General features: G+C 48.7%; 1 protein-coding gene across 1 annotated transcript in view; it reads right to left on the bottom strand.

The window, feature by feature from the left end:
- Positions 1 to 23,655, bottom strand: part of PKP1 (plakophilin 1) — a 39,669-nt gene that overhangs the window by 5,020 nt on the left and 10,994 nt on the right. The window contains exons 3-11 of the mRNA XM_008499394.2: positions 16,985 to 17,409; positions 8,944 to 9,088; positions 7,013 to 7,220; positions 6,138 to 6,315; positions 3,951 to 4,065; positions 3,462 to 3,617; positions 3,186 to 3,362; positions 1,002 to 1,155; positions 316 to 502 (exon numbers count right to left, since the gene is read on the bottom strand). Coding sequence (XP_008497616.1) covers positions 316 to 502; positions 1,002 to 1,155; positions 3,186 to 3,362; positions 3,462 to 3,617; positions 3,951 to 4,065; positions 6,138 to 6,315; positions 7,013 to 7,220; positions 8,944 to 9,088; positions 16,985 to 17,409 — 1,745 coding nt within the window. The remainder of the gene's footprint in view (positions 1 to 315; positions 503 to 1,001; positions 1,156 to 3,185; positions 3,363 to 3,461; positions 3,618 to 3,950; positions 4,066 to 6,137; positions 6,316 to 7,012; positions 7,221 to 8,943; positions 9,089 to 16,984; positions 17,410 to 23,655) is intronic.

Genomic DNA, 23,655 nt, shown 5'->3' with positions numbered 1-23,655 from the left:
TTCTAACAGGCTTTAAGATGTTGGCCTTTCAGGTCTTTTTATAATTCTTTAAAATTCACTGGAAATTTCCTGAGGCCCCTTTACAAATCCCACCATGAATGGCTCATGCCAAGAATCTGGTGCTGAGGATCTGAGTCTAATAAAGTTTGATGTTTTTTGGCTCTCTCAATTTACAAGCACAGGGAAGGCTGAATGCTTTCCCAGGGGTCTGAAGGGTGCTGGAAAGGTTCTGGGGTGTGCACAGAGTGCATGGGCTCAAAAATCTCTGAGCTGAAATTGGCATGACCCTCTCCATGCTTTCTGCCCCAAACTCACCCGTTTCGGCACAGGCTTACTACATTATTTAACATGTTGCTTGTCAAGTAAGACTTTCCCAGGTGTGGGTTGGACATGATGAGGTTCCTCAGAGTGTAACAAGCTGATGTCATGATCTCCCCATAGCTGTTGTTATTTCCAGACTGGAATGACAGGAGACGTGATACATCTGGGAGCACCTGGTGAGCTAAAGAGGTGGAATGTTCCAATCAACATTTAAATAAAACCTGGCACAAGTGAATGATACTGCTTGTGTTAGCACTATTCAATACAAGAAGGCAGAGAGATTCAGGATGGAGGCACTGATAACATTGGACAGTAATGGCATAATAGTCACCACTTGATCTTCAGAGATAAAATGGGTGCTGCAGGCCACTGGAAGGCCAGTGACATTGGGCATGAGGAGTCAAGCCCAACTCATTTCCCAAAACACTGTCACCCTCCTGACCTTGCAGATTTTTCATTATCTATAAAGCATGCCTCACGCTTGCAGAGACTTTGAGATAGCACACATGTTGTTAATGAAGCCTGGAGATATCACCTAATTGTCCTTTTGGCCAGAAGAAATGAAGCTGCTTTGCCCAATTTCTGGCTAAGCCTTAACATGGGGTTTCCAAGGTGAGGTGGACACAAACTAGAGAGTTAGAAACATTGTTCTGGAATCCACAGTGGTGGAAATTCCTTACCCATGGTTTTGTGAAGAACAGGATGCCTGGACATGTTGCTCAGCAAAGAAGCCCCAGAGCGGACAACGTCGGAGCTGTTGGACTGGAGCAGCCGAGCTATGCGGGGCAGCCCCTTCTCCTTCAACCCAATCAGCTGGCTCATTGCATTGGACATCTAGGAGACAGAACAGGGGTGTCTGGTGACTTCTGAGGCTGGGAGGATACAACTGGATTCATGCATGGGGCCAAACGTGACTACACTATAAAATAAGCGTATTTGGAATACCTTCTTCTGCTCCCACAGTCCCACTTACTTTGTCATTTACCCCTCTTCTCTGCAGACATTTGCAAAGTCAGCATCATCCTCAGGGATACAGCTGGGATTTCTGCCCTCTTTCTGAGCCCTGAGGGGGGACAGTTGCTCACCCAGCTGATACTCCCATAAGTTGGAGAAGTTTTGCCTTCACATCCCTGTTGCTCTGGCCCGATGCCCTTGTAGCTCCCTGCCATGCCACAAGTAATTTAGGACAGGAAGAGCTAATGATACTCTTAAAAATAAGCTGAAAACCAAAAATAATCATCTTGGATCCTGAGCTCATATTTGCTTATGCAAATCCTGAAGATCTCGGGATGGAGCCAATGCAGATGGGTATTGGAAGCACAAGCCCTTAATAAATTGCCCTCTTACTGCCAGGCTTTAAACTGATGCTTTTACCAGCTGAACTTCTCAGCTGCTGCCTCACCAAAAGGGATGCTGGAGGTTGCTGCACCATGATGGACACATGTCCATCAACAGTCACATGAGAATGGGAGGAATGGGCTGGAAGACAATTCTCTCCCAGTGGCCTGAGACCCAGTTTCCTTCCCATGCTCCAGCAGGCACATGTACCCCCTTACAGATCCACACCAGCACCACTGGAACCCTAAAGCTGAGTCTGAGAAGACATTCAGCATTCTCCTCTATAAGTGAAAGGCTTCTGGTAAGATTTTTAAGTTTGTCCTCAGTTTCCCTTTCCTTCAAGCAAGAGCAAACCCAGCAACCAAGCCCAGCTCCAGCTCTGAGCTGGAATAGGACCCCTGGGAGGAGAAACCACTTCTGCACATCCAGACAAATTCCAACCATTCCCTTCCAGAAGGCTGAAATAAGTTGCTTTAAGAGTGTAAGAGTTGGTTTTGGTTTGTTTGTTTTCTTCCCCCCCTGCCCAAAGGACATTCTTGTGTAATAATCTTGGTTGCTGAACACCTTTCCATTTCCAGGAAGAATACAGCTCCAGCCTCTTGCTCCCATCAGCTCTGCCCACACTGCCACAGCCTCTCTCCACCTCCTTAATGCCACAGCTTACTTAAACTGCAAAAAAACCCAACCAAAACCAAAGCCCAAGGCTGCCAAAGTATTTCACAGTGGAAGACTTGCAGCAGAAGCTCCCAGGAGATGAGAGCTGGCAGGTTGAGGCTGTCCCAGCGCAGGCTCCGCTCGTGACTCACTTTGTGTTTCTGGGTGGAACAGCTCACACACGTGCCACGCCTCTCCTGCCTATGAAATCATTATCTCCCCATCTCCCTCGCCATCTCATTTGAATAGGAATTGATGAAGTTTGACACAAACAGACAAGTTGAGGTCTGTCCACGTGAAGGCAGCCTGTGAGGACGTGCCCAGGGCACAGCGGAGCTGCCAGCGTGACGTGGCCCCTGCCTTGCCCTGCAATACCCAACGGTGTCCTGCAGCCCCTGTCACCTCCCCACTGACATACCCATGGGTTAGGACATCCAGCAGAGCTATTTTACAAGCAGCTCTGATGTGAGGACAAGCCACAATCCACAGCACAACCCACCCTGTTATTAGAGCCACCTCCCACTGGAAAAACGTGCGCAGGTGGCAGCACAGGCACATCTCTGGGTTAATGACATCTGGGCACATCTGGGCACATCTGTGCACAGCCTCACTGCTGTCCTGGGGGGAGGCCATCAGCAACAGCAGATGCTGGTAGTATGACCAACCTAGAGAAGCCCATGGGAAGGGTATGGATCTAGGATATACCCTTGGGATGCTGACCGTAGCCCCTTTTTAGGCCCTATTTTTAACATTAACACATATTTCAGCTGGAGCTGCCACTCCAAGGTTTAAGGAGGACATTTTCCTCTCTGGTTACTCTAAAGAGCTGATACTTTTGCCCACAAGTGCATGGAGAGGAGAGGAGGACTTACCAGCCCTCTGCTTGCAGTGAGGTTCTGCAGAGCTCCAGCACAAGCTTCCAAGGTGGCATCCTTCTTGCTCTGGTCCATCAGGGAGAGGTAAGTGCGGATGGCATCAGAGTGGTAGAGCCAGCTGGGTCCTTTGGGTTTAAAATCCTCCTCAGGAAGGGGGACACCATATTCATCATTCTACAAAGAGATGAAAAACTGGAAGTTCAGATCCCACTCCTCGCAGCCCTTGCGTGGGGCTGAAGATCACATTTCCAAGCAGTCTGTGGCACATCTTACCTCCATTTTACCACTCCTGCTGTTGAAACAACCTGTGAGGGTTTTGTCCATGTAAACACTCCGGGCCATGTGGTTGAGCTGGGTGTATTTGTTGGGAACTTCAGCATCCAGGCGGTAGGAGAGGTTGTGCAGGATGCAGATGCAATTCTCCACAGACTGAAATCATCACCAGAAGCATCACATTAGGCAGACAAATATGGAGCAACATAGTCTACAGCTACAGAGAGGACACACGCCATGCTGTAATATTTTAGCAGTTATACTGTATGAGCTCCTGACCCTGGCCCAGGTTGCCCCCCAGAAGCTGTGGCTGCCCCATCCCTGGCAGTGTTGAAGGTTGGATGGGGCTTGGAGCACCCTGGGCTGGGAGAGGTGTCCCTGACCATGGCAGTCATGTTCTCTAAGGTCCCTTCCCACCCAAACCACTCCATGATTCTATGATTTTAGGATTTTATGATTTTAGGATTTCATGATTTTAGGATCTGGTACCTTATCATCAGGTCGGTTGGAAGCCACACAGTTCTGGGTGTAAGTCATGACAGAATCAATCAAACCAGGGTAATTCCTCATGGTCTGGCGCCCCATGTCTGCAGAACTCAAGTTTCTGAAGAAAGGCATCACACAGCATGTCAGGAGAGAAGGAGGAGAGAGGATGAGTTGAGTCCACTGACTAAGGTTTCTGGGCTCTGTTCTGGCTGTAATTCACTTAAGGATAGGCTCAGCAAGGCTGCTGGACTACTCTCCTTTTGGAGGCCTTCTGTAGGACTGCACTGGTGCACAGATTTTCTGTTGCTCTTTAGGACTGATCTAATCCAGGAAAATGTCCTGAAAAGGAGCTCTGCATAGAAGGCATTCTCCTGCTGAGGGTAAATATCAGTGATATTTAGAGGCAACGTGCATGCACAGACTCACTGCCTCCTTGGAGGTGTTTCCAAAGAGAAGACTGAATAAAGACCAGCTGGGATTATTGTGAAAATCAGGAAGGTGTGAATGGTTGTAAGCATGGAGCTACACAGGACCAGCAGCATTACTGTTTTTGGACCTGGTGACAGCAATCAGTGTGACCAGAGGGACTGACCAGCTTGGGATGTGTCCCAGACTCCTGAGCACTGCTGTCTGCCAGGACAGGGGAGTTTTTCCAGTAACAGGAAATCGTTTTTGGGGTTTTCTTTGTTATGTTTTCTTTTTCTTCCCTGTTTTATTGCCTTGTAGCTTGCAAATGAAAAACAAAGAGAGGTTTGCAGTCGTTGTGAGATATTCACTCCAGGAGTTCCAGAACTGGATTTGATGCTCACTGTGATTTGCAGCCTCCTCATTAACATGAATTCATCTGCAATCCAGAAATGCTTGAGCAGCAATGGCTTGAGCCCAGGGCAAACCCAAGGCTGTTCTCATCTCTGTGTTATGATGTGGCAGGGCAGTGAGTCAGAGCAATCCCAGCTCATCCCTTGGAGCAGGGGCTCTGGACCCATCCCCCTTGCTCTCCTGACTCGTTCTGCTCTCTGGCCCTGCTGCCTCCAGCTCTGACCTGCACCTGGAGGTCTTCACTGGAGGTGTTGGACATCACTGCCCCAGGCTGTGATAAGTCTCAGCAGATGGAGCCTGCCTTGAGTCCAACTCCATGGAAAACTCCTTTCCCAAGCTGTGCAGAAGAAGAGAAGCAGCATACTCTTTCCCTTATTTCAAGGTGATATTTTGTGGCACCAGTGGGCTTGAGATGGTCTTAAAAGTGGAGCACCTCACATCCAGCAGACACCAAGCATCCCGTGCTGCGACTGCAGGGCAGAGCTGCCTTTCAAAACAGGGAAAGGAACCATACTTGCTGTCTTTCAGACACGGTTCCCAGCCACAGAAGATGATAGTATCACATCTCCAAAGGCCCCTGTGCCATGTTCACTCATTGTGTTTCCTAAGCAGATCCAGCTCCTGCTGGCTGCATGTCTGGCGAGGGTGCGGTCGGCGCTGAGCTCCCTCGGGGAGAGCTGCAGTTGATGAAAGTACCTAATTATCCAGAGTGCTTCCCCCCTCACCCCCAGTGGCTCCCAGTGAGACAAGGAGCTCACATCCAAGTGGAGGAGGGTGGTAGGAGGAACAGCAAGTCAGGGCGAAGATCCTCTACAAAAGGGCTCTGGATTTCCAGTGAAAAAAATAAACTCTTCTGAGTCCAATCTGCAGCTCCTGTTCCGTGGCTGATGAAAGGAGTCAGGAAAAGTCCAGGGCAATGGGACTGCTCTGTACCAAAACAGGTATTAACTTCTGTGGGAAAACACTTGTTTTCCCTGTATAGCAAATTTTGTCATTTTGTCTCCTAAAACCCAAACCAGTTTGTTTTCTGGTAACCAAATTTTTCTCTAGAAAAAATCTAAGGGCAGAAAGTGTGAAATTTCCTGGTCTGAGTTCAACGTTGTCAGGTTTCAGTACTGCAGCCCTCCCACAACAAAGCAACTTTTATTTTTTGAGCAGAGCTTTTGCAGAAACAAACATTAAAAAAAATCTAGAAAGAGTGGTGTATGTGTAATTATTTTCTGCACTTTCTCTTAGGAAAACTTTCTCCAGGAGGATTTTTATTAATACAATTGCAGTGAGTCTGTCTCCAGCTTACTGTAAGAGGATTTAGACAGCTTCAGCTTTTGTCAACAGGCATAAATTACAGTAAATCCCTGCTCATTAACTCACCTCAGACAACCTGTAGCATTGAAGAATACTTCTGGGTCAATAATTTCTCTTGTTCTATTGCAGCTTCCATCAGACCAGCCAGAGAAAGGGATGATAACACAGTCTGTCAAGACGGGGAGGGCCTCCTGTATCAACTCTTCTTTTAATTCATCAGTGGAGGAGAGGTTCCAGAGCAGTCCTAGGAAAAAGGTGGGAGACAAGCTCAAGCAGAGGGTCACCATGCATTAGAAACTTCCAGAGTTAGAGTGAATTCCAATAGCACAGCCCTTCTTCACTCCATCCCTCTGGGAACTAAAGGCACATCCCTATGGGAGACAGTCAGGATGGGCTCCAGGAGCACAGTGTCAGGTGGGTGCTGAAGCATCCTCCTTCCTCCCAAAATTGGTGTTTGTCACCATTAAGTTGCAGACAGAAGAGATCTCTCCAGGGATCTCATACAGGCTTGCACACAAGAACTTAGTCACAGCTGAGGGTGACCTCCACCAACAAACACACATCAATCCTTCAAGAAAAGGTGAGACACCAGTGACACCACTAGCCCAACCACACTGGGACTGCCAGCACCCTTGGCCTTCACTGGGAGCAGCACAGGAGCCAGGCAAGGTATGGGAATGGCAGAGTGACCTCAGGTGCTGGGGGAGAACTGGGATAGGAGCTTCCCCAATGGGCAGTTATGATGTGAGGAACCCTTATGGGATATCAAAGGGCCAGGACCTCCTCTGCCTTCTGTTTTAGCTGCCACTTGGTGCACCAGGGGCATAAAAACATCCTCTCTGTGGTATGGCAGCACCAGGGCTCCTGGGCCTCTGCATTCCAGGGACCACAGACAGGGAGAACCATGGCCCTTGTTGAGGGATGAGCAGTTGGCTGTGTACCTGTCAGTTGTTTCTGAATTTCAGTGTTCCCTGTCCTCCTGAGGAGGCTGACACACTCCCTTATCCCATTCTGCCTCCGGGTTTCTATCTTGTTGGTTGGATTCTTGAAGACCAAATTCCGGAGGGCTCCGGCTGCCGCTTTCTGGACGTTCTGGTTCGTGCTGCGGAGCAGCTCCACCAGCTTGGCAATTCCCCCCAGCCTGTAGACCTGCAGCAGGGAGGACACAGAACCATCAGCACAATGTGCAGAGCATCACTGGGACAGGGACAACGGGTAGGGCATTGCTGGGAGTCAGCCTGGCATACACTGAGGAGAGCAGACCTGGCAGTAAGGGGTGGCTGGAGCTCACAGCTGGGATGTCTGGTTGGGGACAGAGGTGATGAGCACAAAGGTACTGGCCCTGAGGTTGGAGCTCTAAGTGCAGAAGTAATGTAACTCTGTGAGTAATGACCATGGATGATGTAGATGTGTTTGCTCCCACAAACTTTCACCCAGCTCCATCCATGTGCACCTGGTGAAAACGTTGCTCTATCTGGAGAGGCCATTTCTAGGCAGACAATGACATGATGTGGCAATTCATCTGCATCCAGAAATCACAGGCTGAGCTTAGAGGGATGGACAGAGTGTAAACACCCTCGAGGTCAGCCTCGTACTGGGACATACTGGGCAGCATTGGGAAAGGGTGTGAACCCCAACCTGCTGGGGTCAGGGATATATAAAGGCAAAATCCTCCAGCTGAGCTCTTCAAAATTATGAGACCCAGCTACAGGAGGTTCTCTGGACCAGGTCTCCTGAGGATGTGATCCTGCATGGAGCCCCTCCTGGCACAGAGCAGCCCCTGGGGATTTGCTGACTGAATGAGAACCTTTAGAAAGCAAAGAAAACAAATGTGTGTGGGGTGACTCCCAGACCTGCTCTGACACATCTGGCTGGGAGGCAGGGGAACAAGGCACTGCTCAGAAAGTGTTTTCAAGGGTAAGGAAGGGTGTGTCCAGCCCACAACAGGGACTGTGACCTGGGCTGGGGTATCTGCACTCACTGCAGCAAGAGCACAGAGAGCCATCCCCATGCTGGGACAGCAGGTCCAGCTCCAGTTCTGTGCCAGGAAAGGGAAAACCAGATCCATAGGAATAACATCTTGACTGCAGGGGTGCAGGGGTGGGGGGAAACTTTTGTGACAGTTTTGATACAGCAGATCTAACCTCAAGGTTGGATCCTTTGGACCTCTGCCTCCTTTTCTGCATGTTGGCATAAATGTAGTAACTGGGAAAGTAAGGTGTGCTTTTTAAATTTTTAATTATTTTTTCCAAACAGAAGGGCTTCTGTTTTTATGGAATAGCTTTGTAGGAGGGGGTGTTCCTGTAGGAGGGGGTGTTCCTGTAGGAGGGGGTGTTGGAACTACGTGACCTTTAAGGTGTCTTCCAAGCCAAACAGGTCTGTGATCATATGATACGTGATCACTAATTAACCCATTGACTTAGATGGCTGAAACTGCTGCAAATGTCTTTGAACAATGCATGATGAAAATCACAGAGCAATTTCATGTGGCTGTGACACTGCAGCTCTGAGACAGCAACGATACATGAGAAAACCAGGTGCAGTTCCATCCAGAGGAGGACACTGGGTCTGGATGGCTGCTCCTGTGTCCCCAAAGCCCATCAATCTGTGACAAGGAGGACTCAGACTTCTCTGTGTCTGGTAACTGTTGCCTGGTGCTAAAATCCTGATGAACTGCTATTAAGAGAAAGTGCCCACAAATAGCTGGAAAATGTACTTAATTACACCCTGGGTGTGACTAATGAGGTATAAAGGCTCCATCATTAAAATGAAGGGGACCTGTGGACCCTTGGTACTGAGGAAAAGCAATTTCATCCATCTCCTGTGCCATCACAGCCAGGGTGACAGCAGAGCTCTGAAGGAGCTGGCTCACCTCTTGCTTGGAAGACTCATCCTGGAAGCAGGTGTGCTGGAGGTAGTAAGCACCCATGGCCTGGTATTTGTCATCAGAAGAGCACAGAAGTTGTATGGCTTTCTGGATGGTCATGGTGCTTCCATCTATCTCATCACCACATATTCTGTGATAAAGAGAAAGAAGCATTGGGTGAGTGCTCAGCCCAAGGGGCTGCATCCATACTGGGAACGATGAGGAAGGAATTAACTACAAAATGTTAAATACTATCACAGGGTGCACCCCTTGTGCATTTCTCTGTCTCAAAAAAATGGGATGATAAAAGCAAAAAATATACAGTGGAGGACACTAAGGCTAATAAATTATGGATCCAGTCTGCCCTGAAAGAAAACAGAAGTTAGATCAAGATGTGAGATGTCTAATAATATCCAAAGTGTAGGGTTTAATGAAAAGAGCCTGTATTCACTGCTCCTCAAATAAAAGAACTAGTGGACATGTATCTGCCAGGTTGTTAGGACAATCTGAAGCAGGGAGATGATTCTCCCACAGCATCTCACACTTTGGTGTGAGATGTGGAAGAAGGAAAAATGTGAGAGCAGTTGATGGTCTCAGGAGGTCAGAGCAGATCCCTTAGGAAAAGGAGGGAGGCATGTCTGGAGTGATGGGATGGGGAAACAGATATTGAGTTGATGAAATATTAATAACAGCACTGAGACATCCTGCTCCCAGGGTGTGTTTACACTGGCAATCTCAAAGCTCTTCAGAGAAGTTGGGCACTGTCATCATCCCCTCTTAGAGGTAAAGGTTGTGTCCTCAGACTCCAGAGGAAGGACATGAATAACTCTGGCTTAGAGCAGGACTGTGACCTTGGGAAAAATACAAACACAGAAGATTTGTCCACCTCTTTAGCAGTATGAAGCTCCCGTTCCTTTTGGCTCCTACTTACTTAGCAGCATCTGTGACATTTTAACCACATAAAATTAGGACAGGGTATGAACTTCCAGACTGATGAAGGGGCTCTGAACTGAAGTTTCTCTGTGTTTGCAGTTATCAGGGAGTCCAATAAAAGTTATTGTCTCATCTCAGCATTCCTGCACCTGCAGGATCCCTGCTCCTGGCACCAGTGTCTGTGTTAATTCGCATCACAGTAAATGACTACTCAAAAGTCCAGGACTTGAGAAGAGTTAAATCCCAAACTCTTGTTTGGTGCTTGCTATTTCAGCAGTGATGGGATGCAGATGGGAAATGCTTTGGTAGCAGTGGATGAAATAAAAAAATTGAGGGCTTTGGTAGGAGGACAAGACCATCATTCTTCATTTAAAGGTCTTTAAATAAGTTCTTTAAATAAACCTTTTCCATTTGAAGTATTAAGCATGACCACAAGGGTAAAACTTAATTCTTCTAGACATGGGATATGCAGACTCAAAACATCTAGACCTTAAGAATAAAGGTCTAGAAAGGGCACTCAAGTGTTATCACCACCAGCAGCTTACAATAAGATCAAATATTCTGTTCTTGTGCATCCCCAGTTTTACCTCCACACAGTATAGGCCAATGAATAATATCCAGAATTCTATTGTAAATCTCCTACAGAAGATCAAAAGCCAATGCTGTGACATAGAAGAGAGCATGAAAGACCATTTTGTCTTCCCTACCCTCACTGGTACAGAGCTGCACCCAGGTGAAAATGTTCATTTCAGCAGCTGTGTTGTCAATGGAGAGCAATAGGTGCTTCCCAAGAACAACTTGTTTTTGTGTCCTAAGAAGGGGAGACCTCTCCTCAGGAGGTACCCCTGTCTCTGGGTGTTTACAGAATGAAAGGCAGCAGCCTGGGACTGGACCTGAAGCATTCCATGTCTCAGCTTACATGAACCTCATTCCACTTTTCTGTCTGCACTAACAACAAAACTTCTCCTCATCAAATAACTTTTCACCAGTTTGAGACTTTATCAAAACCTGATGTGAAGAAACTTCATTACACCTGCAACAAGGAAACCCAAAACTGGAAAGACAAAGTTTAAACCAGAAACTACAGAAGCTGAGGATTCTGTGCTTTAGATTGAGGACACCATGATTTTCTCTGTCTTTTCCTGAGACACAGAATAGAGCTGAGACACCGATGGATCCAGCATGAGGAGCACCAGAAGGGCTTTTTCTTTGAGAATCCAGACTGGTCTGGCAGAGTAGGGAAGGAGGCATATTAATACACCAGATCAGTGTCATGCAGCAGTTGTCATCATGGTGATTTTTTTTTCTTCTTTTCTTTTTAATTTGTCAAATTGAGAAAACCCCTAAATCAGATGTTATTTAATGAGGAAGAAGGGTGTCCATTTGGTCCAGATATTGAAGAAAGGCAATTTTCACACATCCAACCTTCCTTTAGCAGTGTCAAAACTGGGCACCCAGGGCCAGTTCTGTGTGGGAGAAGACAGGCAAGGTTCTGTTTCCCTTGCTGCCTCCCCAGGATGAGAAGTTCACAGGGGTGAGCAGCCAGGCTCAGTTGTGCCAGCAGTGATTTCTTCAATATAATTGCCCTGGCAAAGCCTGAGCTAATGGGAGATTGTACATCAGCCAGTCAGGGATATTCCTAACCAGATCTAACCTACAAGAACAACAGCCTGCTCCGAGACAAGGTCTTGGACTGTGGCCATCTCCAACCTGGGCCAATGTGCTTGGTAGGAAGAGCTCCAAAGATGGTTGTTCTTCCACAAGAAAGAAACAATCAGAATAAGGAGAGACCTCAACTAGAAATGATTCAGTGGGAGAACCATTAGATGATCAGATCAAGTGGGGAAGGGAAACAAATACTTAAGAGGATCAGTATCACAAGAAGGTAAATTCCCTCATTTGGTCCTGAGGCCTTTTGTTCACAAAGATCACAAGACCCAGGCATGGAATCATATCACAGAAGGAGCCAGTGCTGTGAAATTGTCATTTTTAGAGGCAGTTTATCCCGAAAAAAAAAAAAAAAAAAAAAAAGACCAAACCAAAAGGAAGGTGCCTTTCATCACCCTTGGCTCTGCTTTCATTCTGGAGAATTTATATTTTGGTACTGATGGCTTTTATTTACTGAACAGAGAGGAGAGCTATCAGAAAACACCCTCAGTACCTTTCCTGACTCTCAGTAACTCCTGAGCTCCTGACTCTTTCAGTAACTCTTGTATTCTTTCACTTTTTCCAGCATTTCCAGAGGGACTGAGGAATCAGAGGTTCCAGGACACAGTCTGACTGTCCCTGAGCTTTACCCCCAGCTCACAGAGGCTGCTGCCCCTTGGCTGGACCCAAACCAGTATCACCACCAACAAATCCAACCAGATAGAAAATCCAAAGGGTTGTCTCAGCCTTTGCTGCCTCCTCTGTAGCTGCCAGGATGTTCAGGGATGTTTCACAGAGCAGTACCAAGATGTGACATCTGGCCAGATGCCTTGAGAGACTCTTGCTTTTCCATGACCTCTAATGAGGTGTCTCTTACCAAAGGGAAGCAAATCCATGTCTGAAACTGAGGCCAAAGGTGCAGGTGGTGTTCTGGAAGCCAAGTTGTAGGTGTCCATTACTGTCTCCTGATCCCTATCAGCCACCCCTCAGCTGGGCAATGTCTGCAGACACCCCAGCTCATCCCTTCCCCGTGAGAACACCCCAAACTCTTCACAAGGGGGAAGGTTTGTCTGGCTTCTCAGGAATGTCTCCAGCTCAGACACCTGGGTTTCTCCTGAAGTCATCCAAGAGGCAGTGACTTAGGGGCTACCTCACTGACCAGATTTCAGTCCCATTGGCCACTGACTCTGAAAGAGCAACAGAGCCCCCAGCTCAGATCCAGACAGCTCCTAAAGCAGTGATGGGCACATAACCAGCTGCCTGCTGCCCAGAGCCACAACCACCACACAGCACAATCCAGCCTGGCCCCAGGCTCTCAGTCCCATCTGGTATCTAAACCACTACACTCAGCACATCTGGAAGAAGGATTAATAAATATCAACTGGTGGTAGCCACTGTTTTTTTGCACCTCAGGTTCCAGCTGGAAGGGAACAAAGAGTCTGTAGGATGCTTTAAACACCACATCCTTATTACTTCTTGTTATTGGTACCTGATGACCAAGGAGGATGTAGAAACCTTTTTCCTGACTGGGCTGAATTGCAGCATGTTATTTAGCTAAAAGCTGGCCAGCTCAAGGTGTCACACTGTCACCTGAAGCATGTTGCAAGTACCACCCCACAGAGCACCCAGCTGAAAGCAGGCAAATACATTCAGGCTTCACCTGCTGCTGAAACCACTCTTGCTGCCAGATTCCTGGCTGAGAGGCTGCAGAGCTGGGGATAGCAGGAGATCCCCAAAACATGGGTTCTGAGACACTGCTGTCAGAAGAGAGAGCTCTGGAGATCAAGATGATCCCACACAGCTCCATCAGGAAGAAGGGCTCACTTCAGTCAGCCAGATGGAGGCTTTCATCACTTAGAGATGTTTCTGCAAGAGGAAGGACTCTTCTGAGTGATGGTTATCAGAGAGACAGCTCTTCCTCATCTTACTCAGAAAAACAGTTCAATAAATGGAAGCAACCACACAATCAAGAACAGATCCAGAAAATAAATAAATTTGTGACCAAATGCAGAGGGACTGTTCAGTACAGACAGTTTGAAGTTCTTGCATAGTCAGTATTTTGAAATCTACAGACTGCTCTCACTACCTGGGCATCTCCTGTGACCCCTTTTTCACCTCACATCACCCAAGGAGATCAGCTCTGCAGCACAGGACACCTGGGAGACACCACTCTCCAACCAGCACTGACACTGGCCACAGTACAGAGCAGTTTTGTATCACAAACACACCCATTGGATCCCAGCTCCCACTGTCACTGTGCACACTGGGTCACCTCTGAAAGCCTGGGACCTCTCAAGCCCTTTACTTGCTCCTAGAGGTGTTTTGCTACCCTGCAGACAAGACATCCACCTACAGAGGAGATTTGCAGCATGAAAACTGAACACAAAATTATCCTTCTCATAAAGGCAGAAATACCCTACCTGAGGAACTACTGGAAGAGGAGCAGAGCCCCAAATAGGGACAGGTCCAGAGCAGAGCAAGGAGGCTGTGAAGGGATCCAGCAGAATTCCTGGGAGAAAGGGCTGAGGGAGCTGGGGGTGTTGAGGCTGGAGAAGAGGAGGCTCAGGGGAGACCTCATCACTCTCTACAACTCCCTGAAAGGAGGTTGGAGCCAGGGGGGGGTTGGGCTCTTCTCCATCAGTCAGAGAAGAGGCCATGGGCTTAAGCTCTGCCAGGGGAGGGTTAGGTTGGATATTAGGAAGGAATTCTTCACAGAGAGGGTGATCAGACATTGGAATGGGCTGCCCAGGGAGGGGGTGGATTCCCCATCCCTGGAGGTTTTTAAGAAGAGCCTGGATGTGGCACTGAGTGCCATGGGCTGGGAACCACGGGGGGAGTGGATCAAGGGTTGGATTTGGTGATCTCAGAGGGGCCCTTTCCAACCTGGCTGATTCTATGATTCTAGGGATCCAGAGGCAGGAATTACCCAGCTAAGCCCTCCTCCTGCATCTGGAGGTTATGAACGGGGATGCCTACAAGCAGAGCTCTCCCTGCTGAAAGATCAGGCCACACAAATGAAGTCCAAGTTCTCCCAGCTGCAGAAACCTCCAGCCAGAAACAGTCCCACACAGCTAAGAGAGGTGAGATATGGTCCCTACCCATCTCTGAAGGTCCCTACCCACAGAAGCACACTACAAGGCTAACCAGGATCTGCCAGATACTCTCTCAGGGATAATTCTTACCAAACAAATAATAATTTTTTCAAAGAGGAAAAAATTCTTTAGCATGTTACCAAAACTTTAAGCCAAGTGCTGCCAACCTCATGCCCCGTGAGTCGAGAGGAGAAGCACGGGTACAAACTGCACCCTGAACTAATCCAGTTTCACGAGAAGCAGGGTGTGTGCCCCAGCCCAATCTGATTTACTCAGGGGACACAGCCCCAGCTCAGCCTTCGTCTCGTCTCCCAGCCCCGACGTTTCCACATCACAACCGGTTCTGCCAGATGAGCCATGCCCCAAGCCAGGAGAAGTGTATAAATGGAGCCACTCCCTCACCAAGGGGCATCCAGGACTGGAGAGGGTTCCTCTCTCAACAGCAGTTCTCCTTCTCTTCAGAAAGTGCCATTATTCTCCAAGTGACCTTTCCAAAGCATCGACCAAGTCACTGAACTGTGCAGAACAGGGTTTGCTTCAGAGGGAGCCTGCTTGGGACTCACTTCTCACAAACACACTTTTGCCTAGGCAGAAGCCAGCTGCAGTCCCATGTTTAACCATTCTGCCACCCCTCCCACTCCACTTTTATGCTCTTTAGTCAGAAATCCCCTAGAACAAGTTACTTCCAGTTTACGTAATGTCTCTGTTTCCTATTCCAGAGGAATTACAAAGCTTCTGAACACAGCAAGCCAAAGCCACTGGTGCTCCAGGTTGGCCAGGGTTAATTGTGCATGTGTTAAACATGAAGAAACTGCATGGGAAGCTGAGGTTTCCTGACAGCATCCCAGGGGGCAAATGACATTTCTTGTCATTCACACTCTGGGACATCCTCAGTCCAAAATGAGGGCAGCTGAGCAGAGACTTAGCCAGAGAAATCTGGAAATCAGATGTGGAAAAGGGCACAGTCTGGCTCACCCTGTGACTGTGAGGGGAGGATTTTCTCAATATCTGCCTCATGCCTCAGGTCAATAGCTCAGCAGTCTCAGGGCTTTGGCTCAAAGGCTCAAAGTCTCAAAGGCCCTGTAAGTTTCAGGCTGCAGTATGCAAATTCTATTTTGGACCAGGGACCACTAAGAATGAGCTCAGGAACTTCTAGGGTTTGTGTGACAAGGGTTTATCTGCATGGGAGATGTGGTAACTTCTAGGTTGGTGCAGAGAAGGCTCTGTAAGACAGTGATGCATCAACAACTGGGAGGTAGCCCCTGGGAACACTGGTGGAAGATGCAGACTCTCCTTCTCCAGCCTAATAAAACATTGCAACCTCAAGCTGTGAAGTTTTACAGTTTAGAACATGCAAACCATGGCCTTTCAAGACTACTTGGTTTGTGCAGACCAAATCTCTCCCAAGATTCTGGCCACAGAACCATAGAACATGGTTGGTGCTCCAGAGCCAGAGGCACCAAACCCATCAGCATCAGGGCAACTTGGAATCAGTGTTACTCTAATGCCATCAACACCTCACGTTTTTTTTTTTATTTAGTGAGAGCCTTGATGCATTTCAGAGCAGAGATCAGCTTGGGAGTGTCTGAGCTCACTGGGGGAGTTTACATGTCCTGTTGTTGCAGGTAACATTTGCACGAAGGGATCTGATGCTGAGATGTGAAGGACCATCCTCCCTCCATGCATAATTCCTAACCTCAGTGGAACTGGATGCTCTGGATAGGAAGGAAGTGAACAGCTTCCAGTCCCTCCTTTTCCCTGGCTAGGTAAGTTATTCCAATTAGGCCACTTCTTTCAATTTCTGGCTCCATGTTTTCTGGAACCTAAATCAGACCATTTGGTGAATGAAGCCCAGGTGGGTGGCAAGACAGAGGCAGAAATGCAGCCTCTCGACTCTGCTCTGAGTCAGACCCCCAGGAACCAGCTCCTTCAAAGTTAGGGGGTTTTTTATAGGTTCATTTTCTGCTAAATCAAAGCAGTGTGACAGTCAGGAGAGGAACCCAAACTGCACACCAGGCTTTCCACTCTTCACCTCCTCACCCTCATCCTGAAGAGGAGCTGCTGGCTCATTCCACCACAGAGAATGGGGGATCACCTCACCCAGCATCCCACAGCTCCAGCAGAGATACATCCCCTGAGCCAGTCAAATGGGTTTCCCCCCATAGCCCATGAGAAGAAATAATATAGAAATAAGAAATAACAGTGAGACTCATCTGACCCACTTTAGACTCTACTGCAGGGCGGGAGTAAGTGCAGCCTGCACTGGCAGCAGATCTCCAGTGGCTACCCAGCAGCTCAGGTGACTACTCTGATGGACAGCCCTCCAGAACAGATGTCTACATTTACTCCTGTCCAGCCCACTGCAGCAAACTTACTTGGAGCTGGACTGAGTCTGTCCATAAACCCCGTCCTGCTTGCAGCTCATCATGGGCTGGGCGTAGACCACGTCGGGTTTGTTGCTGGAAGGGCAGGAGAGGGCTCGTGCTGGGATTTTTTTACTCGTCCTGGTAGTTCCTTGCTGGGTGCTGCAGCTGCTGTAGATGCTCTGGCGGTTCAAGGTTGTCTTGTGTTCTGCCCTCCCCCCCACCTGAGTCTTCCTCAGAGTGCCCCGGGGGGGCTCGCAGTAGAGGTCCGGCTCGCTCCGGCTGCTCTTCATGTTCTGCACGAAGCAGTAGTCACTGCCAGGCCTGGGGGGGCTGCAGACAGCTTTGCTGTAGTGCCTGTTGCCCCAGCCCTCCATCTGGCTGTAGGAGCTGTAGCGCCTGTTCTCCACATCCCGCTTCAGGGTCCCGTTGTACAGCTGGAAAACAGGAGACAACAATGATTGGGAGAGTCTCGAGCTGCAGCTGGGCACTGCCAAGCCACCAGATCTCTCCTGGGCCTCTTAAGTGGCCCTAAATTTACAGGTGAGCTCACCTGGAGCCTTTACAAAGGTACAAACCCTCCCCTGATATCTGAGGGCACTTAGTAATCAGGAGGTGGCATCCAGGAGCTTGAAAGCCCAACTGAGAGCTCAGCCATGACCCAGAGAAAATGCTGCATTCCCAACCCAACCTGGAACTGCAGTAGCTCAAACCACATCTCTGGCTATCCCAGTGGATGACCCATTCTGACCTTCCAGCACTGCCTGAACTTATTTTCCTTTTCCTTATGCTATTTTTTCCCCTTTCCATCTCTAAGTTCCTTAGGAAGGGAGTAATGAGAGTGAAAAATCAATAAGAAGGAATTCTTGAATCTCATTGTGCGAAGAAACAAGTGAAGACAATGAGTGCTCATGAGTTACAAGGTGTGTAGTGTCAGTCATACAATGGGATGCTCAGAGAACAATGGGGGATAAGTAAGAAGGATTGAGATGACTAAGCCAGGAATGAAAAAAAAAAAAAGAAAGAAGAATAAGAGGCAGAAAAAAGAAACAGCTTCAGTTACTCGAACAAAAAAAAATTGGTTTTAGTTGGCCTGCTGTCAAGTTCAACACCATCTTCATGGCCTCACCAAAAGTCCTTCACCATTGCCCCAAGTACACCAGGATCAAATCTAATATTCTTTTGCAATATCAAAATTTCTGGTGTCAATGCTGACACCTGGAAGCCTGCAGGGTTGTATCCAAGTGCGAGATAAGTCACTAAGCTGTGTACTCCAGAAAGGAAAATAAAGCTTTTTCAGTGCTGTTTGCCCTATCATATTGAGTTTTCTCACTGCATCCCCCTCAGAGTGCCAAAACATCCAGCAAACAGGCACAAAAAGAACTGAAGAACAAAACTGTCTGCCCCAATCCTCCTTTGGGTTGTCTTGAGAAAGCTCATCCATGGTCTCTTGCTGGGGCAAGGATTTTTCTCACACCTGGCTTCAATCAGCTGTACCTTTGATGCTTCTTTCTATAAAAGCCACCCAAAGTATCCCTTGAGCTTGGAGACAAGAGCCAACACTGGAATTATTTTCACAGAGGTTGGAGGCACCAGATGTGAGCAGTCTGTACCTGGTGCAATAGTGAAAAAAATTCCACATTTCCTAACCTAGAAACACCCTGGGACAGAGAAATGGGAATCCTCTGCAGGCTCACCCTGAGTCCTGCTGCTCCAACCCAGCCTCATCCCAGACCTGTGCACACTCAGCATCCTTCCTGCCTCCAACACTGGAGAATTGTCATTATGTTAATTAATGAAGCCAAATATTTCCATTAACAAACTGATCTTCAGGAAGGGAGGGAGGGAATCCTCTGTGCTACACCCCAGAGAGCTCTGCAGGTAACAGCTGGAAAGGTTTAAAAGGGGTTTTGTCCATCCCATGTGCCAGCTGGGTCAGAAGCCCTCCAGTCCAGCTACACCAACACCCAGATCCCTCTGGCACTTGAGCACCAGCCTGAAGTAGCTTTCATTTCTGCAGAACTGGTGAATTGCTGGAAGGGGAGAAAAGGGGAGGAAATTCTCTTTGCACTTTTACTCCAGAGGACACAGAAAAAAACCTGTCAGTACTGAAGCACACCAGGTAACAGGTTTGGTGCAGACTGGAGAGCTCCCAGGGATCTGGAAGAAGAATTTGCATGTGATAAGAAGAGCAAGAATGAGGCACCTGGGTAACTGAGTCCTGAGGGATGTCCTAGCAGTGTGAGAAGCTCATGGAAATTCTCAGGATGGTCACACAATGAGCTTCACCTCATCCATGTTTTCCTTTGGATGCAGCGTGTGTGCACCAGTGACACTTTGTGAAGTCAGGATCTACCCTGCTGCCAGTGCCTGTGTCCTTGTAAGGTGATGATCACACCTTCTCAGGTGATAGAATTCTTATTTTTGCTTTGTTTTTCTGGGTTCTCCCTCCAGTGAGGGGAGGACAGACCTGTGGCAGGAAGGTGCAGAGCGGGGATCCCAGTCCCAGGGCTCACCTGGAGGACAGAGCAGCAGCTTGTTAGATGTCAGCCCTGTCCTTTGCCTTTGTGAGTCAGTGTAAGCTGGGATTATTTTGTAGGGCTGTCAGAAGCTTGGCAGAGCCGTGAAGCCCCTGGGCATTTGCTGAAACCAATTCAGCTAACCATGGAAGAGCTCACTTGTTATTTATCTAAAGCTATTGTTAGCTCCCCAGTGTCTGCTGGGGCTCTCTGCCAGCAGAATGGGCAAGGGAAAGTGTGAGGGTGTTTGTCTTCAGAGATAAAGAATTATCAATTCTCTATTTCCTGCTGTGTTTTATAGTGGCATGTAGCATTGTCCTCCTTCTTGCCAGCCCTGAAACGGGTGAAGCAGAGCAACTGCCTGTTTGGAAAGTTCTGCAACACAGGGAGCCCTGAGCAGCAAGTCAGTGCAGGTCCTGGCAGGGCGGGGAAGCCTTTTGCAAACTCATGGGAAAATAGTTCCCGTGTGATGTGAAGCTCATTACCAAAGTCAGTGCATGACTTTTATTGCTGATTCTACTAGATGCTTGGCTGAGCCCATTTTAATCTCTTTCAAGTGGCATGGACCTAATTGGTATCTTAGAATTCCTCTTTGCAGCAGGAGCCTGATCCAAAGCCTCCAAATCGATGAGGAGCCTCCTGCCAGCTCCAGTGGATTGCAGCCCTGCTTGCCAAACAATCTCCATGAATCCTTGCACAGACAGAGCTGACCTGGTTGCTTCTTGATCCCTGCAAAGTGCATTGTCTGTGCCTTGAGAGCAGCTTTCTCAGGATAAAACATCTTCCCTTCAGGTGTTCACCAAGCTAGGTCAGTCACCTTCTGTCCTAATGCTGGAACAAGAGTGGCAAAGTTCCCTGTGGAACTGAGGAATTGAGTTCCCTGTGTTCTTATCTCTTTGGTGGATGCAGTGATCAGTCAGATAGGATGCACAGCAAGGCAGAAGTGTGGTGCTCTGCTGTCTGGAGCAGAGATGACATCTCTGAAGGTGAAGGTGATGATATTGCAGACTCTGTGGTTTAAAGAGCCACCTGACAACAATCTCATCACTTCTGCTGATGACATTATGTGTGTAGAGTGAGCTCTCCCTCTGCAGAATAGCAGTAGTGAAAGGAAATAATCAGTCTCTTGCCTTCCAACCTCTCAAACCTCCCAGATTTCCCAACACCCTGAATTGCATCTACCAACTGCTGTGGGTTTCTGCATGGGGGAGCCGGGCCAGGTCCCTCCCTTTAGGAGTGCAGAGAAGTGCTGGAATAGACAAGGAAGTCCCTCAGAGCAGGGTGGAGATAGAAAGGAGTGATTCCCTCTGCACTGTACGGTCAGGAAACCATTTTAGGCTGTCACTGAGACTTCTCCCCATGGACCTGAGAAGTCAGGGCAGCTTGGGTGCTCTCCCCTTTCAGCCAGACACCACCTGCACTGGCAGCCTCTGCACTTGGAGGATGCAGAATGGAGCTCCCATGCAGCCAGGCAAATCCAACATTCTCAGTCTTAACCTGAACTCTCTACTGTGAGTCTGTGTGTTTGAGGCCGAGCCTTGGGAACCCTTCATTCATATTAAAACAAGGAGGGGAGGTCTGGGAAGGAAAGGCAACAAAGATGGGCACTGATACTGCCTGGGTGCTCGTCGGGTCTAAAAAGTAAAGATTTTCCTTCTTTATCAGCAAAGACCTCTCTTTAAATCAATAACTGTTTGGGCATCATCAGTTCTCAGCCTGCAATATGGAACCATCAACTGGAATATCTGGCAGCCATATAAGGTAGGAAAATAAATATCTGTAACCTCTTATACCAAATGGAATAAAACCCAAAAGAGTCAAAGTGGTGTTATCTCCATCACTGAGCATAACTCCATCTGCTTCTTCCATCAACCCTTTTGTTTAAGAGGAAAAGTTTCTCTCCTCCTCCTGCTTTCCAGAGAAGTAGGAGCACAGAGCAAGGTGCACCAGCTCCAGCAATCTCTCCAATCTCAGGGCTGCCTTTCCACCTTGGAGGCCCTCCCAGATAACTGGGTGTTTCTGACTTCTGCATCTAAGGACGCGATCAGTTCATTACCTGGCTCTAATTTTTTTTCCCTTGCAATTTGTTTGTTTCTAGAGCAGCAGACAGAGAGAAGTAAAGGACTTGGTATAAACACGTCAGGAGCAGGTTTCTCCCAGGCTGGAGGGCAAAGCAGAGGCAATGCAAGCTGACAGCGTCCCACCCTGCGTGATGGGTGGGGAAAACTCTTGATGCTCCTTGCGAAATGCTTTATGCTGCTGCCTGCTACACACTCCATTGCAGGGAGAAAAATTGCAAAACCAGCAAATATATTGTTTATCTATTTCTGAAACGCTCTTTCCCACCTCTCCTGGGTGCTGCCTATCTGTCTGCTGCTCCATCTCTTTCTCTGTGCTGAGTTTGTTCTGGCCAGGGAAGGTCATGTCCACTTCGCTACTCCAAAGAATAAAGTCTTCTGCAAAACCTCGTAGAAACACCAGGGTCTGACTGAGCAACTATGTGTAACAAGTATAAATCTTTGTTTTCTTTTATAAGATTGCCTAAACCACTCCATTTTGGGGTTCTTTTAGATGTGAATGCATCATCACAGCAGAAGACAAATTTTGACCTGAAATCCATGAGGAACAAAGCTCCCAGTGACAATGGGAGGGTTTTGTACACAGAGGCAGAGCCAGCCAGGGAGCAGGGAGTGCTCCTGTCTCCTGGTGAGCACCTCTCAGGCAGATGATGCATTTGGGAGAGAAACCTCTGGAGCTTTCTCCCCCAGAGGAGATTTGTTTAGAAATCTCCACGCAGTCACTGGCACAGAGGGATCCCCCAGTGTGTGGTTCTCATCAGCACCGTAAGGGATTTCATTGCTCCAGAGTCCCAGAGCTGGAAGTGGGGACCAGTGGTGGTCCAGGAGCCACTGGTTCCCCAGTGTTAGGGGCCAAGATCCAAGCCAGTCAACTGTTAGTGGGAGCAACACCAGCCACCAGCAGAGACTCCCTGGGGCTGGGAGCAGAAATATCGCTCCCTACAGAGCCCAGGCTGAGGTCAGCTCTGGGGGGATGATGCTAACCTGACCTCCAAGATGTGTCTCCTTCCCCACCCAGCCCAGGGCTTGGTTGCCTCTGACTGGGGGCAGTGCTGGGGGATAAGCCATGGTTCACCCAGCTGGTGGTTTCCTTTCTTGTAGAAGCAGCAGCATGGGGTGGGCTTCTTCCCTTGTCCTGTTCCTGCATCATTCTAACAGTGCCAGAGCAGACCTGGGAGCTGCCCTGGCTCTCCAGCAGGGATGGACCAGCATGGGGTGGGCTTCTTCCCTTGTCCTGTTCCTGCATCATCCTAACAGTGCCAGAGCAGACCTGGGAGCTGCCCTGGCTCTCCAGCAGGGATGGACCTGCCAGCCCAGCACACCCAGGCAGGAGCTGCAGCAGTCAGATCTGTCCTCAGAGGGGCTTTGCTGGTGCTGTGATCCTGGCTCCACCAATTGCCGTCCCGTGGTGCTGAGGGTCTGGCTGAGCACCTCCAAAGCTCTGCCTGCACTGGGGTGGGCAGCACACACAACCCATGGACCACCCTGCTGTGACACTGCCTTTGAGCCCAGAGCAGGTCCCATTTTTGGGGTGGTATTGAGGTGTCAGAGCCAAGGAGGAAACTCAGGATGAGCCTTCTCCTGCCATGGGTGCACTGCTCTGGGTGCCCAGCCTGGCTTGCACAAACCTCCCTTGGGTTTGTCTGTGTAAATTGTGGTCACCACTGCAGCTTCTGTGGGACCTCAGGCAGTGCCCTGGCCTTACACCAGGACACAGCACAGCCAGCTCCTGTGGTTTTGGGAGCTGGTGGCCACTCCTGAGTCACACTGTCAGCATGGTGACAGATGTGTCCAAGGGTCTCCTGGGCTCAGCATCACCCAAATTCAGAGATCAGCAAACACGGAAAGGTTTGCAGTCACTACTGCTCCCATCACTGCATCCCAACGTGGTGACTGTGGAGATGGGATGGGAGACTTCATCCCTCAAGGATGAGCCAACCCCCAACACATAAACTAAGGACATCTACAGCCCTCAGAGTGCCTGTTTCTGCAGTAGTCCCACTGATGGCAGCTTTACCTTTGCTGCTGCTCCCTGCTCATTGCAGTGCTAGATACAGCAGTGCTACAATTGAGGCACTCCACAAGA

The sequence above is a fragment of the Calypte anna genome, chromosome 26 (assembly GCF_003957555.1).
Source record: "Calypte anna isolate BGI_N300 chromosome 26, bCalAnn1_v1.p, whole genome shotgun sequence".
Classification (NCBI taxonomy): domain Eukaryota; kingdom Metazoa; phylum Chordata; class Aves; order Apodiformes; family Trochilidae; genus Calypte; species Calypte anna.
Note: the sequence above shows the minus strand (reverse complement) of the source record. Positions and strands in the feature narration are given on the sequence as shown.